Genomic DNA, 19,180 nt, shown 5'->3' with positions numbered 1-19,180 from the left:
TAGTTTTTGAGGTCTTTTGTTTACCACATTTACTATATGGTAAAACTGATGTGTCACTGTGATGCCTCACATCGGTACGAGTTCGTAGATACCAAACATGTATATGGTTACCTTTATCTTAGGCCCATTTCACACGTCAGTGAACAACACTGACGTTTTTCACAGGCGTGTAAAACACGCCCATGTCCCTACGTGTGCCGTGAATCACGGCACACTTGGGTTGTCTAAGTGCAATCCGGGCTCCGTTCTCCGTGGCCCGTGATTGCACTTAGAGATTAACTCACCTGTGCGCGCTCCCGCTCTCCATGGTGCTGATCGCTCCCGCGGTGCAGCCTCCGGCCGGCGCTGACCCCCGCAGCAGCTGCTTCCGGGTCGGCTGTGTCGTGCATCATGAATATGTGCGACAGTTATCAGCCGGCTCAGAAGCAGCAGGGAGAACGGGCTGCAGAGGACATCGCTGGAGCTGTGTGAGTAAAAATGATTTTTATTTTAAAAGCACGTTTTTTTCTGGCACGTGTTTCATGGACCACACCACTGCGTGGTCCGTGGAACATCAGTGATGCCAGAAAAAAATGGACATGTCTCCATGCGGCAATCACGCACACGGGTGTACGCCGCACGGAGACACGTGCAGTGAAAAATCACTGATGTGTGAGCAGACCCATTCATTATAATGGGTCTGCATATGTCAGTGATTCTGGTACGTTTAAAAAAAAGCACAAACGTACCAGAATCACTGACGTGTGAAACGGGCCTAAGGAGTGAAAAAAAAAGTTTGTCCACAAAAAGAATTGCGCTTTTGTTGCCATTTTCCAAGACCCGCAACATTCTCATTTTTCGGGACCTGGGGCTCAGTGATGGCTTATTCTTTGCGTCTCGAGCTGATGTTTTTAATTATACCATGTTTGCACAGATACAAAGTTTAATTTCCTGTTATTGCATTTTAATGCAGTGTTGCGGCAACCAAAAAAACTTAATTTTTTAAGTTTGGAATTTTTTTTCTCACTACACTGAACGTGTACCAATCAGGTTAATTCATTTTATATTTTGATAGATCAAGCTGTTCTGAATGCAATGATAACAAATATTTGTATTTTTTATTTGTCTTATTTTCAATGGGGTGAAAGGGGGTGAATTGAAATTTTAGTTTTTTTAAGTTGTTTCATATTTTTTAAAAATGTTCCCCTTTTTTAATTTTTTTTAATGATTTTATTATGTGCTCCTTTATATGACAAGCACTGTCCTATGCATAGTAATATCAGTGAGAGCTGCTGATGGTTGCACATAGCACTTTAAGAGCGGCTTTGCACGTTGCAACATCGCAGGTGCGATGTCGGTGTGGTCAAATCGAAAGTGACGCACATCAGGAGTCACTTTCGACATCGTTGTGTGTAAATTCTAGATGATACGATTAACGAGCACAAAAGCGTCGTTATCGTATCATTGGTGCAGGCTCCGACTTTTCCATAATTACGCTGCCACGACAGGTACGATGCTGTTCCTCGTTCCTGCGGCAGCACACATCACTGTGTATGAAGCCGCAGGAGCGAGGAACATCCCCTACCTGCCGCCGGCGGCTCTACGGAAGGAAGGAGGTGGGCGGGATGTTTACATCCTGCTCATCTCCGCCCCTCCACCGCTATTGGCCTCCTGCCGTGTGACGTCGCTATGACGCCACACGACCCGCCCCCTTAGGAAGGAGGTGGGTCGCCGGCCACAGCGACGGTTGCAGGGCAGGTGAGTCCATGTGAAGCTGGCATAGCGATAATTTTCGCTACGCCAGCTATCACAAGATATCGTACCTGCGACGGGGTGGGGACTATCGCATGCGACATCGCAGCATCGGCTTGCGATGTCGCAACGTGCGAAGCCCACCTAACACTTTGAACTCAATTGGAGCATCAATTGAAAAAAGATATATATATATGTATATATATGTATATATATATATATATATATATATATATATATATATATATATATATATACATATGTATATATATATATATATATATATATATATATATATATGAGCACATTTTCTCATTCAATGTGTTTTCTTTATTTTCATGACTCTGAAAATTGTAGATTCACATTGAAGGCATCAAAACTATGAATTAACACATGTGGAATGAAATACTTAAAAAAGTGTGAAGCAACTGAAAATATGTCTTATATTTTAGGTTCTTCAAATTAGCCACCTTTTGCTTTGATTACTGCTTTGTACACTCTTGGCATTCTCTTGATGAGCTTCAAGAGGTAGTCACCGGAAATGGTCTTCCAACAGTCTTGAAGGAGTTCCCAGAGATGCTCAGCACTTGTTGGCCCTTTTGCCTTCACTCTGCGGTCCAGCTCACCCCAAACAATCTCGATTGGGTTCAGGTCTGGTGACTGTGGAAGCCAGGTCATCTGGCGTAGCACCCCATCACTCTCCTTCTTAGTCAAATTGCCCTTACACATCCTGGAGGTGTGTTTGGGGTCATTGTCCTGTTGAAAAATAAATGATGGTCCAACTAAATGCAAACCGGATGGAATAGCACGCCGCTGCAAGATGCTGTGGTAGCCATGCTGGTTCAGTATGCCTTCAATTTTGAATAAACCCCCAACAGTGTCACCATCAAAGCCCCCCTACACCATCACACCTCCTCCTCCATGCTTCACGGTGGGAACCAGGCATGTAGAGTCCATTCGTTCACCTTTTCTACAAAGACACGATGGTTGGATTAAAAGATCTCAAATTTGGACTCATCAGACCAAAGCACAGATTTCCACTGGTCTAATGTCCATTCCTTGTGTTCTTTAGCCCAAACTGCTTGTTACCTGTCCTTAGCAGTGATTTCCTAGCAGCTATTTTACCATGAAGACCTGAGATGAGAAGGTGTGGCCAAACTCTTGGTCTGTACTGTATGTATGTATATATATATATATATATATATATATATATATATATATATATATATATATATATATATATATATATACAGTATATGTATGTATTTATATTCTGGTAATTATATAATTAGTGCACCAGGCTCCTATTTTTCTGACATCCTGAGGCCATGTTACGGCCTTTCCATCGATGTACCCTCATTTGTGCCCTTTCCTTCTTATATTTTATTTATATTCACATATTTATTATCTGTTTATGCTATGTTACATAAAATATACTTTTTTTGCACTGTATTACTCTTTCTTTTCTCCATACTTTTTTATGTGTTTTGAGTTGCCTATGTCATGAGTGATCCTTTACATCCATTTTGTTTTCCCTTCATGGATTTCTCGTCATTAGGAGATAATATTAGTTGCATGTTGTTAGTAGCACAACTGGACATAGCATATGCAGAATGTATTTTTGAAATGTAACCAAAGTAAACCACAGCTATAGAATAGACTCTCCTTATATTTCAATCATCTGTTTACAATGTTGCAAATATTTTACTGATTTTTTATTTTTTATTTAGATTTACGTTTTTACATCTATTTTATTTATTAAAAAATGTGCAAGTTGGAGAAAATTTTACTATAGTTTTCAGAATGTTGTGGACACTTAAGATACATGAAAGCAAAATTGCTGAAGAGTCAGCATAGCAAGTCTTCCATCATAACCAAGGATTACCGCTAGAAGGTATGTCATACTTTTATACTGCATACCTACAGTATGTCACAACGGCGAGACAAGGACTATGCATTATCCCTGGCACACAAACCACACAAGCCCAGACATAATATCACTCCCCATGAATTGAGTAAAATAGTGCAGGGATTTATTATACTACACAGGCTAGGAGAAGGGACACCGCCTCTATCCAGATCCAAAAAAGGAGGGAAAAAGCAGCAACTCACCAGTTGATGAAATAAATAGGGATGATCGAATTCTTTGATTATTTGGCTTCGCGAATATTTTCCGAATACCTCGCCGCTATTCGACTATTCGTGAATATTCAATGCACAAGGTAAGCCTATGGGAAACCCGAATAACAACTATTCGGAACTATTCGAGCTTCCCATAGACTTACATTGCGCATCGAATGGTCGAACAGCGGTGAGGTATTCGGAAAATATTCGCAAAGTGTTCGATCATCCCTAGAAATAAAGTCTTCTTTATTGTGCAACACAAGTTACATGTAGTGCAGGGAGGGGGAGCCAAAGCCTTGGACAACTGTGAACTGTTTTGCTCTGGTGTGGCGCTTCTACGGGTCCAGCGTGAAATGGTTTACCGTTGGCCGAGGCTTTGGCTCCCTTTCCTGCACTACATGTAGCCCGTATTGCACAACAAAGATGACTATATTTCATCAACCCGTGAGTTGCTGTTTTTTCCCTACTTCTTTTTTGGATTTGGATTCCTTATTTTTAGCTTTAGTTCAAAACGTGCAGCTCTGGGGTAGGTGTCTTTTGTCTACAATTGTGATTGTTTTTTTAAGGTCTGTGTGAAGCAAGTTTATACACACCAGTGGGGCCCAGTCTTTTTCTTTCTTGTTTGATTCCTCTATAAATCCATTGACTCACTAGGGATGCCTGCCTTGGTTGTAGATTTTCTCTTCTTTTTGCTTCACAATTTGGCTCAGACCATTATGATGACTTCTCCTGATGACGGTAAAGTTTACTACCAAGTCTTCTTCTTACTCTAAAATCTGAAGCTATCCTCTACCTTCATAACAAGACAAGTAAATTCAGAATCCAGACTAGAGTCCAGATTGGTGGAGGTGCAGAATGTCGGACCCCAGCTGATCTGACATTGATGACTCATCCTATGGATAGACCATCAATGTAAAAGTAGTGGACAACTTCTTTAATGTCTTAGAACAGTGGCGCCCTATAAGCTGTGGTCAGTGAAAATCAAGGTCTTTAGACTCCATCGGAACTGCATAATGATTCGAGATGAGCAATGTTCGAGTCGAATGGTTCGCCAATTTCATGTTCGAGTGATTTTGGGGGGTTCGAGTCGTTCGACGAACTCAAACGATTTGCTAAAAGTTCAGCAGTTTGAGTTACGTTCGAGAACAGTTCGATCACCTAAAGCGTGGCTTTTCACAGTAAGTATGTGCGCACGTTGCTTATCTGCATGCGCCCTGCATCCCCAGCACAATCCCTCTCTCCTACTCATCGTCCATCCATCCGTCCATCCATCCATCCTTGCAGCTAAACAATCTGCTTCTAGATTCTCTACTGCAGTATAGAGGTCAAAATTACGAAATCTTCCTATGCTGTTCATAAGAGTCAGTGGCTCAATGAATAGAGCTCCTGCCTAAGGAGTAGAGATGAGCGAACCGGCCGTGGTTCAGCTCGAGTTCGGTTCGTCGAACGGAGGTCCCGTTCGAGTTCAGTTCGATGAACGTTCGACGAACCGAACTCGAACCGCATAGGAAACAATGGCAGGCAATCACAAACACATAAAAACACCTAGAAAACACCCTCAAAGGTGTCCAAAAGGTGACAAACAACTCACAACACAACACAAACACATGGGAAAGTGACAAGGACATATACTCATGCGAAAACAAAAGAGCTGGACAAAGAAAAAGAGGAGGAGACACAGATATAGGCATGGCACGCCCTTCTAAAATCATGTAAAACACCGCAAGGTGACTCCAAGCGGAGGCTCTCTTTTTTCCAAAAATTGGGCCACACACACACCCACCCCTTCAGTGGCAGCACTTGTGCCCCAGTTGTACACTTCACAGCTAGATTTGCATCAAGCACATTCAAAAATACGCCATAATTAACCGTCCCCAGGATGACACCGGGGTAGGTAACAAAGTCTTTCCTGATCCCAGCACTGTGCATCTTGGATCATTTTTTAAAACAATGGAAGCAAGGGTTACTCCAAGCGGAGTCTCCCTTTTTTCCAAAAATTGGGCAACACACACACCCACCCCTTCAGTGGCAGCACTTGTGCCCCAGTTGTACACTTCACAGCTAGATTTGCATCAAGCACATTCAAAAATACGCCATACTTAACCGTCCCCAGGATGACACCGGGGTAGGTAGCAAAGTCTTTCCTGATCCCAGCTCTGTGCATCTTGGATCATTTTTAAAAACAATGTAAGCAAAGGTTACTCCAAGCAGAGTCTCCCTTTTTTTCCAAAAATTGGGCCACACAGACACCCCATCAGTGGCAGCACTTGTGCCCTAGTTGCAAACAGGATGTTTTGATTTGCGTCAAGCACATTCCAAATCCACAAGCATTTACTCTCCCCAGGATGACACAGGGGGAGTAAATTCCTTGTGGATCCATGACTTGTTCATTTTGATGAACGTTAGTCTGTCCACATTGTCACTGGACAGACGCGTGCGCTTATCTGTCAGCACACACCCAGCAGCACTGAAGACACGTTCAGAGACAACGCTGGCAGCTGGACACGACAAAATCTCCAAGGCGTAACTGGATAGGTCTGGCCATTTTTCTAGATTTGAAGCCCAAAATGAGCAAGGCTCCATTTGCAAAGTCATGGCATCGATGTTCATTTGGAGATACTCCTGTATCATCCTCTCCAGCCGTTGACTATGTGTCAGACTTGTTGTCTCTGGTGGCCTTGCAAAGGACGGTCTAAAAAAATTATGAAAAGATTCAATAAAATTGCTGTTACCAGCACCAGATACGGTGCTACTGGTACGGGTAGACTGCTGAAGATGACGAGACCGTCCCATGTTTGTCAAGTTACAACTGGGACATTCACTCCCTGCACCTGCACGGTTGTTTGGTGGAAAAGCCGAGCTAAGATCGAGTAACAGCTTCTGCTGATACTCCTGCATACGTGCGTCCCTTTCTATGACTGGAATTATGTCACAAAATTTGGACTTGTACCGGGGATCTAATAGTGTGGCAATCCAGTAGTCATCATCACTTCTAATTTTGACAATACGAGGGTCATGTTGGAGGTAGTGCAGCAAGATGGCGCTCATGTGTCTTGCGCAGCCATGCGGACCAAGTCCAAGCTGTGTTTGTGGCATAGAGGTGCTAACCATTCTTTCTTCCTCTGACATCTCCCCCCAACTTCTTTCAACTGAAATTTTACCAAGGTCTCCCTCATCCGCTGAGTCTTCCATGTCCATGGACAGTTCGTCCTCCATTTCTTCATGTTCTCCTGCACCTAACTTAACATTTCGCCTGCTACCATGCGCCCTTGTTGATCCCTGTCCCCCATGGTCCCATGCCTGCCGCGTTGGTGATGATGAACGTCTGGACCTTGGTGATGTTGTTGTGTCTTGCGCATATGAATCCTACTGTAGTTCCTCCCCTTCCTGTTGTCCCCCCCCTGACTCCGAATAGTGTTTAGCGTGTGCTCCAGCATGTAAATGACTGGAATTGTCATGCTGATAATGGCATTGTCAGCGCTAAACATATTCGTCGCCATGTCGAAACTGTGCAGAAGGGTGCAAAGGTCCTTGATCTGAGACCACTCCATCAGGGTGATCTTCCCCACCTCTGCATCTCGTTGGCCCAGGCTATACGTCATGACGTATTGCACCAGGGCTCGGCGGTGCTGCCACAGTCGCTGTAACATGTGGAGAGTTGAATTCCAGCGTGTCGCCACATCACATTTCAGGCAATGAACCGGCAGGCCGAAAGACTTCTGGAGCGATGCAAGTCGCTCAGCTGCGGCGGTTGAACGGCGGAAGTGAGCAGACAGTTTTTGTGCCCTGGTCAGAAGGCCATCTAGGCCGGGATAGTGTGTTAAAAATTGCTGGACAACAAGGTTCAACACGTGAGCCATACAAGGCACGTGTGTCACCTTGCCCAGGCGAAGGGCCGCCCCCAGGTTTGCAGCATTGTCGCACACGGCCTTATCAGGCTGCATGTTGAGTGGAGACAACCATTTATTAAACTCAGTCCCCAGAGCTGCCCACAACGCAGCCGTTGTGTGACTCTTATTTCCAGACATGTAAAGCTAAAGACCGCCTGATGCCATTGCGCTCTGCTGCCAGCATAGTAATGAGGGGTGCGTGATTCCTTCTGCACAGTGAGAACGCTGGTGGCCTGACCAGGAAGGGTTAGGGTGGAGGTGGAGGACCCAGATGAGGTGGAGAAGGCAGAAGCAGTGGCGGAACTTGGACAGACAGAGAATTGACACACAAGTCGTGGGGACGGAAAGACTTTTGCAGCAGACCCTTCACCATCTATCACCATAGTTACCCAGTGCCCAGTCAGCGACATGTAACGTCCCTGTCCATGCTTACTGGTCTAAGTATCGGTGGTGAAATGCACCCGTTCACACACAGAGTTTCTCAAGGAAGCGATGATGTTGTGTGCGACATGCTGGTGTAGCGCTGGCACACCTTTCTTAAAGAAGTAGTGGCGACTGGTCATCTGGCACTGGGGCACAGCGACAGACATAAGGTCTCTAAAATCCTGTGTGTCCACCAGGCAGAAAGGCAGCATTTCCGTAGCCAAGAGCTTACAGAGGGATAAAGTCAACCTTTTAGCTTTGTCATGGGTCGCAGGAAATGGCTTTTTATTTGTCCACATCTGAGGGACAGAGATCTGGCTGCTGTGTGTAGACGGTGTTGAGTAGGGTGTCCCTGGAAAAATGCAGCTTTGTGAGGAAAGTGCAGGCGTAGACATGATGTTGCCTTCATCCAACGTTGGTGCTATCAATGTCTGAGAGAGCTGTACACACGTACTTGTTTCCCCTTCCAAACCAACTGACGACCTACCAAGCAAACTGCCTGATGCGGTTACAGTGGTGGAAGTTGTGCGTGGAAAACCAGGTGTGACAGCTGTCCCCACAGTCCTAGAAGATGAAGAGCGCGCGGATGCACTGGAAGGGGCAGGCGGTGGATGGTTCGCTCCGCTAGGCCGCATTGCAGCACAGTGAGCTTCCCACTGGGACATATGATATTTATTCATGTGACGAATCATGGAAGAAGTTGTCAAACTGCTGAGGTTTTGCCCTGTACTAACAGAATCACGACAAATTTTACAGATCACATAATTTGGGCGATCTTTTGCTATGTCAAAAAAGGACCAGACTAGGCAAGACTTAGAGGGCATGCGACCTGCTGTGCCCCCCCGACTAGTGCTCAGAGGCAGAGTGGTTGCTGAGGATGCAGTTGTAGACGTGCTACCAGTGTTCCGACTCTGTCCAGGAAGGCGCAAGGTAACTTCGGCGTCGGTTGCATCCTCCTCCACCGCCTCTGTTGACCTTCTCGAGTGCCTGACTGTGGGTTGACAGTAGGTGGGATCTAGAACTTCCTCATCAATTGTTGTGTTTGCACTCCCCTCACCCTCAGACCGAGCCTCTTCTTGCCCTGACCGAATATTTAAGTTAGCATCCCAATCTAGTATCTGCGTCTCATCGGCATCAGTATGTTCCTCATTGTCTATAACAACAGGTGTTACAGTTTGTGAAAAAGGGTCAACATTATGCTCAGAAACTTGGTCCTCATGGCCTGAATCAGAGTCACAAAGGTTCTGGGCATCACTGCAGACCATTTCCTGTTCTGTACTCACTGTAGCTTGGGAGCAGACCTCTGATTCCCAGGCTATAGTGTGACTGAACAGCTCTGCAGACTCAGCCATCTCAGTTCCACCATACTGTGCAGGGTGGATGGAGACTTCAGAGCTGGGAGAATGCAAGTGTAATTGGGCTGACAACTCAGAGGACTGGTGTTTTTTGGATGCGGTACTTGAGGTGGCGGAAATGGGACTTGTTGGACCACTTGAGATCCATTCAAGCATTTTCCTTTTTTGGCCATCATCTACCTTTGTTCCAGTTGTTCGTGTCTGTAAAAAAGGGAACACATCGGATTGTCCATGGTAAGTAGTAGACATCTTACTTTTGCTGGAAGATGGTCTATCTTCAGCAGATGTTAATGGAGCTTTGCCACCTTCCCCACGGACAAAACCTTTTTTTTCCTTTTCCAACACGCCTCTTCCCCTTTCCACCAGCATCTGTCATTTTGCCACTCATTTTGATTGCGACAAGATTGTGCACTGAAAATGTGGTAGTAAAAATTGAGAGGTGGTGTAGATTTCAGCGGTGGTCTAGCTTTATTAACAGCAGAATAAACAACAATAATTATCCCTGACAATGCAACTACGGCCCTTAAACTGGCAGCATAGTTTGCTAGTATAATGGCTTAGTAACAATGAGTTTGAGTGTGCAATGCAGGCAGATGTGCTGCAAATATCTTTGCACTAGTGGGACAATACAGAAGTCCAACAGCCACGTTTAGGATGCCACTAAGTTTCCTCAGTGTTTGCTAGTATAATGGCTTAGTAACAATGAGTTTGAGTGTGCAAAGGGCAGGAGGGTACAGTGGCTGGGTTGTGGGTCTGGGTAGAGGAAAGGAAGCCTCCCTTTCTATCCCTCCTAATGGGGAAATGCAGCGAGGAAATCCCTGACCTTAGCTACACAGACACTGTCATCTTGTGTAGCTGTTAAAATCTGTTTTCACGGCCCTGACTGTCACCTATGGCTCTGACCCTGCCGGTATTAGCCCTTACAAGGGCTGAAAGAAACTTCTATCCCTATCCTGTATAGCGCTGTGTATAGAGCGTACACAGCAGTATCGGAGACAGGAGCTACGCCAGCAGTGAATGACACCCAGACGCAGAAAAGATAATGGCGTCTGGATGGGCAGATACTTGTTTTTATAATGCAGGGACATGTGACATGGACATCCTATCACACATGCCGTTGCTTCTCTGGCTAAAAGTCCACTTAGCTGTGTGTGTGTGTCTGGGATTGGCTGACATGCTGGCCCACCCCACTACACGCGCGCACTTAGGGAAGGAAGACAAGGGAAAAAAAAAAAAAAGGTGATCGCCATTATCCAAACAGCAGTGATCTGAACGCGCTGTTCCCGCACACTATACACTGAAATGTCATAATAGTGTGAGTCACAGAGGGACTTACACTATTACAGCGGAAAGCCAGCTAGTAATTAGCTTGTCTGTTTGCTACTAGAACCGTTCTCGAACGTATCTGGGACTATCGAGCTTTAGCAAAAAGCTCGAGTTCTAGTTCGATCTAGAACAGCCCCCAAAATCACTCGATCCGCGAACTGGAGAACCTCGAACCGCGAACCGCGCTCAACTCTACTAAGGAGAGTTAGTTCACGAGTTCGAGTCCCGGCCATCCCGATAAAAAATTTAATTTATTTTAAATATTATTTATTTATAATTATAATTTAATTTAATTATGCACTGAGGGGAGGAGCTGGACATCAGCTGTGAATCGCGGGACACACCTCTAAAATCGGAACAGTTCATGGAATGAGGCTGCATTGCTCTCTCCTCTGTCTCTTCTCTATCTCCTGTCTCTCTTCCCTCTCTCCCTCTCTCTCTCTCTCTCTCTCTCTCTCTCTCTCTTTCTCTCTTTTTTTCTCCCTCTTTTTCTCTTTTTTCTCTTTTTCTCTTTCTCTCTCTTTTTCTCTCTTTTTCTATTTCTCCCTCTCTTTTTCTCTCTCTCTTTTTTTCTCCCTCTCTTTTTCTCTCGCTCTTTTTCTCTTTTTTTTCTCCCTCTCTTTTTCTCTATTTTTTCTGTCTCTCTTTTTCCCTCTCTCTGACTCTCTCTCCTCTCTTCTCTCTCCTCTCTCTCTACTCTCTCTCTACTCTTTCTCTTCTCTCTCTACTCTCTTCTCTCTCTCTTCTCTCTCTCTCCTCTCTCTCTCTCCTCTCACTCGTCTCTTTCTTCTCTCTTTTCTCTCTCCTCTCTCTCTTCTCTCTCTCTCTCTCTCTCCCTCTCTCTTTTCTCTCCTCTCTCTCTCTTCACTCTCTTTTCTCTCTCTCTCTCTCCTCTCTCTTCTCTTTTCTCTCTCCTCTCTCTTCTCTCTCTCTTTGCTTTTTCTTCGCTCTCTCTTCTCTCTCTTTCTTCTTGCCTCTTCTCTCTCTCTCAGACCTGGCGATGATCAGCTGATGCTGTCACCTGATGGAATCAGCTGACACTATAAGCCGAGCGGTGAGGCCGGCTTTTTACTGCCCTGATGGCTAAACTATCAGCTGATGCTGTCGGACAGGAGTCTGCACAGAAGTGTGTAGTTTTTTGTGGTTTTTTTGCACTGATGCATCAGCTGATTGTATAAAAGCCGTTTATACAATCAGCTGCTGTGTCATGTGATTCAGGCCCTTGAACCTGGCACATTATCTATTCACTTTGCCTTCCAGCAAACCGATCAAATGATATTGAATCCGGATTGGAAGGCGCGGGACCCTTGACCCAGGATTACTGCGTGGGGGGTTCTTTATTTTAATAAAGATGGAGTCACTAATTGTGTTGTGTTTTATTTCTAATAAAAATATTGTTCTGTGTTTTGTGTTTTTTTTGTATCTGTACAAGAAATACATGGTGGCCATGTCTAATCTTGGCGTGGCACCATGAACTTCGGGCTTAGAACCAGTTGATAATATACAGCTAGTCCTAACCCCATTATTACCCAGCGAGCCACCCGTCACCAGGGCAGCTGAAAGAGTTGGATACAGTGCCAGAAGATGGCGCTTCTATGAAAGCTCCATTTTCTGGGGTGGCTGCAGACTGCTATTTGCAGCTGGAGTTGTACCTGGCTGGACACAAAATTTGGGCGAAGCTCACGTCATTTTTTTTTTTTTTTTAATTATTTTATGAAATTCATGAAATAATTAAAAAAAAAGTGCTTCCCTATATTTTTGGTTCCCAGCCGGGTACAAATAGGCAGCTGGGGGTTAAGGGCAGCCCGTAGCTGCCTGCTGTACCTGGCTAGCATACATAAACATGGCGAAGCCCATGTAATTTTCTTGGGGGGCAAAAAACTCCTGCATACAGCCCTGGATGGACACAAGAAAAAAAAGAGAAATACAGCTCACCGTATGATATTATACTGGTATATTCATGTTGTAGAGAAAGTCAGATGGTGCAAGGAATATGGGAGGCTCAAACATGATTCCAGCAAAAAGAAAAAAATATCCGGCAGCAACGTCTTCTTATGGAAAATATTTTTCTTAAAATTCCATTTTATTGAAAACTAATTAAAAAACATAGTGCAGCAAGTTATAAACACGCAGTTGACGCATTTCAGAAGTTAGACTTCCTTAACCATAACCATTGTTGTTATGGTTATTATTAAGGAAGTCTAACTTCTGAAATGTGTCAACCATGTGTTTATAACTTGCTGCACTATGTTTTTTAATTAGTTTTCAATAAAATGGAATTTTAAGAAAACATATTTTCCCTATGAAGATGTTGCTGCTGGATATTTGCTGTTTGTCTGTATGGAGGAGAGCAGACAGCAGCTGCAGAACTACAAGGCTCAGCATGCTCAATTCACTAGTGTATGCAGGAGAGCAGACAGCAGCTGCATAACTACAAGGCTCAGCATGCTCCATTCACTAGTCTATGAAGGAAAGCAGACAGCAGCTGCAGAACTACAAGGCTCAGCATACCCCATCCAGAGTGCAGGACGCATCGCGGGGACCTGTAAATGTAATGGCAATGTTTATTATCTGTATGTGTACATGTATAATGTGTTTTTATGTGTTTGTGTATGCCTGCCATTGTTTTCAATGGGGTTCGAATTGGTTCGTTGAATGTTCGACGAACTTGTCCTCTGTTCGACGATTCGAACCGAACTTGAACTCTAGGGGGGTGGCTCATCTCTAATAATCATATCAAAAAGTATTAAGCATTTGGTTAATATTAAATATAATTAGATCTATGAAGTTCCACATCTCAACTGGAAATAAAATTGTTCAAAAGCATCAGCATACAGTTTATTACGGCAAGCTTTATTCATGAGTGTTAATCTGCATTAGACTACGAAAGATATTTAATGAGAATTAGGAATTTTTTTTGCATGAAAGTAATCTGTCTGTCTTTCAAGTATCAGGACAATGCTTACCATAAAGGACCGCTAATGGCCCATGTATGGTAATTGCCTCTTGTTGTATGTATGAGATTGTCAAACTAACGTGATTCCCACAAAGGCCGGCCAAGTATCACTTCTGAAGAAAAACAATTTAACTTTTTTCTCCACCTCCAGATCATGTTTCAGAAAAACTCCACCATAGTTACAGATTTCTTCCTCACTGGTTTCCAGAATATTGAGAAGTACAAGATCTTTTTCTTCATAATTGGACTTAACATTTACATTATGACCATCCTTGGAAACCTTCTGATCATCACAATGGTGTCCACCAGTCATCTTTCACAGTCTCCCATGTATTTCTTTTTGAGTCACCTGTCCCTTTGTGATTTTCTCTTCTCCTCAAATATTGTCCCCAAAATGATGCACATAACTATAAAAGGTGGAAGCACCATATCATTTTCTGGTTGTCTTATTCAATTCTATGTTTTTTCTTCTTGCACTACTACTGAATGCTATCTTCTTACTGTCATGTCATTTGATCGATATGTGGCCATCTGCATCCCATTGCGTTACTCGTCAGTCATGAATAGTAAGCTTTGCCTACTTTTTGCAATCTGGTCTTGGTTACTTGGTTTCCTTTTTATGCTCATAACCATCTCATTGCTTTGCCAGTTGGATTTTTGTGGTAGTACGACCATCAACCACTTCTACTGTGACTTCATTCCGCTGTTAGAACTTTCTTGCTCAGATGTATCACCCATCATCATTGAAACATTTGTCCTTGTCAATGTCATAGTCCTATTACCTTTTTTGACTGTCCTGGGTAGCTACATCTCCATTTTTTGGACAATCATTGGTATAGCCTCCTCTACAGGAAGAAAGAAGACCTTCTCAACCTGCAGTTCTCACCTACTCGTTGTAGGAACCTACTATGGTTCACTGCTTAGTATTTATTTATTTCCCACACGTGGTCAGTCTGATAACATTAACAAGATGTTGTCTCTCCTTTATACTTTGGGGACGCCAATGTTAAATCCAATTATATACTATTTCAGGAACCAAGAAATCCAAAGGCAGTTTTCTAAAATTCTCATTTCCATAAAAAGTTTAGGCAAATAAATATTTAACCATTTAATAATTTCAGAAAATTAGTTTTCTACTCGAGTGGTGCAGGCATAGAGCAGGTCAACAATTATTTTAATAATACTAGAAGATAAGGAGTGAATAACAGATGACAGCTTAAATATGCTCAGGAAAGCAAAGACATTATTGATAACACTCTTGTCAGCAATTGTCCATCGATCCTTCATCTTAGAAGGCCATTAGAGGTTGGGAATGATGCACTCTATACAATTTAAACACTTTCATTTGGTGTTTCTCTCAGGTCCATATTTAGCCTCTAGGGCCATGTGCACACGGTGCATTTTTTTGTGTTTTGGCTGCGTTTACAACTGCACTGTGTCATTGACAAAATGCATGCGTTCTGATTCCCCAGCAAAGTCTATGACAATCATGCAAAATCTGTGCGCACGATGCTTTTTGAAACGCAGCGTTTTGATTTTCAAAAATTTGACAAAATCTCTGCGTTTAAAAAAGCAGCATGTCAATTCTTTTGTCTGTTTTGGCTGTGTTCTACACCCATTGAAATCAATGAGTTGTAGAAAAACACTGCCATAAATGTGAAGCAGTGCACTTGCATTGCATTATTGTTGCGATCTATATGTTTTTTGACATAGCAAAGGCAGGTCTTTCGTCTCTCTCTCTGTCGGTCGGTCTGTTGGTCGGGCACTCTCTCTCTCTTTATGACTCTATCTCTCTCTCTCTGTCCATGTCGGTCTCTCCCTCCCACCCCCTCTCACATACTCACCGATCCTCGATCACCGGCGCTGTGCTGCACGGCATTCACACTGTGGCAGCTTCTCCCCTTCTGAAAATGGATGCCGCTCATTAATCCATCACGTATTCCCTGCTTCCCCCGCCCACCGGCGCCTATGATTGGTTGCGGTCAGATATGCCCCCACACTGAGTGACAGCTGTCTCACTGCAACCAATCACAGCTGCCGGTGGGCATTTCTATATCGAGCAGTAAAAAAAAAAATAAATGATTTAAAAAAAAAAAACTACGTACGGTCCCCCACAATTTGGATACTAGCCAGGGTAAAGCCACACGGCTGAAGGCTGGCATTCTCCGGATGGGAAGCTCCATGTTATGGGGAGCCCCCCAGCCTAACAATATCAGCCAGCAGCCGCCCGGAATTGCCGCATCCATTAGATGCGACAGTCCCGGGACTCTACACGGCTCATCCCGAATTGCCCTGGTGTGGTGGCAAACGGAGTAATAAGGAGTTAAGGGCAGCCCATAGCTGCCACTAAGTCCTAGATTAATCACGGCAGGCATCTCCCCGAGATACCTTCCATGATTTACCTGTAAGTTAAAGAAAATAAACACACACAACGAAAAAAACTTTATTTGTAATGAAAGACAAAAAAAACACCCTCTTGCACTTCTTTATTAACCCCCCTTAAAAACACCTCCAGGTCCGACGTAATTCACGCAAGGTCCCACGACACTTTCAGCTGTGCTACATCGGAAGCTGACAGGAGCGGCAGTAGAACACCGCCGCTCCTGTGAGCTCCATGCAGCAACTGAAGTGAGTCACACGATCAGCTGTGCTGTCATTGAGGTTACTCGCGGCCACCGCTCTCAGGTGGAGGACTGCAGCTGTGTCCGCGAGTAACCTGAGTTACAGCACAGCTGATTGCATGGCTCACTGCAGTCACTCAGGGGATTTGCGATCACAGGTGAGTCCTTCACGTTTGACCACAAATCAAGCCGTGGCACACGCAAAGAGCCACGCGATCACAATGAAGTTGGAGGAAGTTCATCCGAGTTCATTCTGATCTTGTCGCTCTGTCTCGCAGCCAGCAATGCTCTTTTTGACAGTGCGGTCCCACTTGGCTCTGCTGCAAGTTTGTGGGGATGCTGCAGAGCCGAGTGTGCATTCTGGATGCTTTTCCCACTTTGTCTATGGTAGAGAAAGCATCCAGAACGCATGAATTCTACAGGAATGTGCGCAACTTTTTTGGCTGCGTTCTGAGACGCATAGGCAGTGACTAAAGGCTGCTTTACACCAGACAATCTATCGTGCGATAGATCGTCGGGGTCACGGTTTTTGTGAGTCGTGTACTGCTCGTTAGGTTCCATAATATCGTTTAATTTAGTTGTTCATCGTTTCCGGGGTAGCACACGTCGCTCCATGTGACACCCCGGGAACGATGAACAGCAGCTCACCTGCGTCACGCGGCCGCCGCCGGCTATGTGGAAGGAAGGAGTTGGGCAGGATGTTTACATCCCGCTCATCTCCGCCCCTCCGCTTCTATTGGCCGGCGGCCGTGTGACGTCGCTGTGACGCCAAACGTCCCTCCCACTCCAGGAAGTGGACGTTCGCCGCCCACAGCGAGGTCGCACGAGAGGTAAGTATGTGTGACGGGGGTTACTGACTTTGTGCGACACGGGCAGCGATCTGCCCGTGACGCAAAAAGGACGGGGGCGGGTACGATCGATTGTGAAATCGCACAATCGGTCGTACCATGTAAAGCAGCCTTTACACGCTGCAGAATGGAATACAACGTGCGCACATGGCCTTACTCTTCTCAGTCTGTATCAACCAAAAACTTACATTTCATATCCACACATTTCTTCCTCATTTTCATTAAGTCTATCAATTCTTTCCCAATTATCCTTCCATTTCCTAAAAGGGGGTCAGATGAAAAGTCTGCATTCACTTTATGTGACCAAAAACTGATGAATCTTTAAAGTTTGCCATGCACACATGGTCATGATTCTGCTGCATTCCTTAAGTGGGAAGACGATTACGTGATTGCATGTATGCAATCTACATATTTGCAGGCATATGCCAACTAGTCTCATCTGGCTTCTTAATTGCAATCACATGCCAACTAGACTTCTGCACTTCTCTCAAATCTTTTGCAATGAAAAAATACAGATGAGAACAGTCAACATGCGACCACAAGAATACAAATCGCATGCCTGCCCACCTGCATGGGCACAAAGGCAACAAAGGGGAATCATAATAATAATGTTCACATCATACGTTACCGTGATTGGACAGGCTGCAGTCACAAAAAGTGAGTCCAGATATTTCTCTTGAAACCATAGAATTCCTTTAAACTTAATATGAATATAATGGAGTTTATTATGAAGTTGAAGTCATGTTTACATACACCTTGACTTCATTCATTAAAACTCATCCTTTCATCATTACTGAAAAAGCAAACCAGGTTATAACTGCTCCTATAGGCAAAACAAAATAAGAATGAGAAATTAACTATAAAAAAAAGGAAATTTTATTAAAAGCAGTTTACGCTATGTGTTTTTGCTGCTTCCAGCCTTCATGAGGTGTAAACCTGAAAACCCATCTGTTCAAAAATGCCTATAATCTACAATGACCTCACTGCTTCGCCACCGTGCGGAGCTGCCACCCGACCACCATGCGGAGCTGCCGCCCGACCACCGTGCGGAGCTGCCACCCGACCACCGTACGGAGCTGCCACCCGACCACCGTGCGGAGCTGCCGCCCGACCACCGTGCAGAGCTGCCACCCGACCACCGTGCGGAGCTGCCGCCCGACCACCGTGCAGAGCTGCCACCCGACCAATGTGCGGAGCTGCCGCCCAATCTACAACCCACCTACTGTCTACTTCCCAAAATCCTATAGAATGTAAGCACGCAAGGATAGGGCCCTCTTTCCTCTGTAGTTGTCTGTCTACTGTAAATTGTATATGTATTCTGTATGTAACCGTTCTCATGTACAACACCATGGAATTAATGTTGCTCTAGAAATAAATAATAATAATAATAATAATAATAATAATAATAATGGTGTAAGAAAGATAGTCAATAAAACAAAATTATCTATACACATCCATGATGAGACAGGCGAAGTTACTGCCCAAAAATGTAAATAAGAGCGCTATATCAAAACCACATGTAGTACCTCTGAAAATAAAATAAACATTTCTACAGTCATGCCCGAAAGTGTTGGCACCCTTGAAATTGTTCCAGAAATGAAGTATTTATCCCTGAAAATTATTGCAATTACACAGATTTTGTTACACAAATGTTTATCTTCTGTGTGAGCATTAGTACAACACAAAAAAACAAAAAAACCCCCAAAGGAACAAAAAAAGCAAATTGGGCACAATTTCACACAAAACCCCAAAAATTAAACAAACCAAAGTGTTGGCACCCTCAACTTAATATTTCCTTGCACACAATTTACCTGTTGGAAAAAATAACTGCAATCAATTGCTTCCTATCACCATCCACAAATTTCTTACTCCTCTCACCTGGAATTGTGGACTCTTCCTTATAAAC

The 19,180-nt window shown here is 44.1% G+C and overlaps 1 protein-coding gene across 1 annotated transcript; it reads left to right on the top strand.

Moving 5' to 3' along the window:
* The first annotated feature begins 13,959 nt into the window (after positions 1-13,959).
* On the top strand, positions 13,960-14,901 carry LOC142302901 (olfactory receptor 11L1-like). The gene has a single exon (XM_075344005.1). The coding sequence runs from the start codon at positions 13,960-13,962 to the stop codon at positions 14,899-14,901; it is 942 nt and encodes a 313-aa protein (XP_075200120.1).
* Positions 14,902-19,180: the final 4,279 nt, after the last annotated feature.

Source organism: Anomaloglossus baeobatrachus, chromosome 4, assembly GCF_048569485.1.
Source record: "Anomaloglossus baeobatrachus isolate aAnoBae1 chromosome 4, aAnoBae1.hap1, whole genome shotgun sequence".
Taxonomy (NCBI): domain Eukaryota; kingdom Metazoa; phylum Chordata; class Amphibia; order Anura; family Aromobatidae; genus Anomaloglossus; species Anomaloglossus baeobatrachus.
Note: the sequence above shows the minus strand (reverse complement) of the source record. Positions and strands in the feature narration are given on the sequence as shown.

Bases quoted from the DNA above. Each gene is read 5' to 3' on its own strand.
- LOC142302901 (XM_075344005.1), top strand. From the start codon at position 13,960: ATGTTTCAGAAAAACTCCACCATAGTTACAGATTTCTTCCTCACTGGT.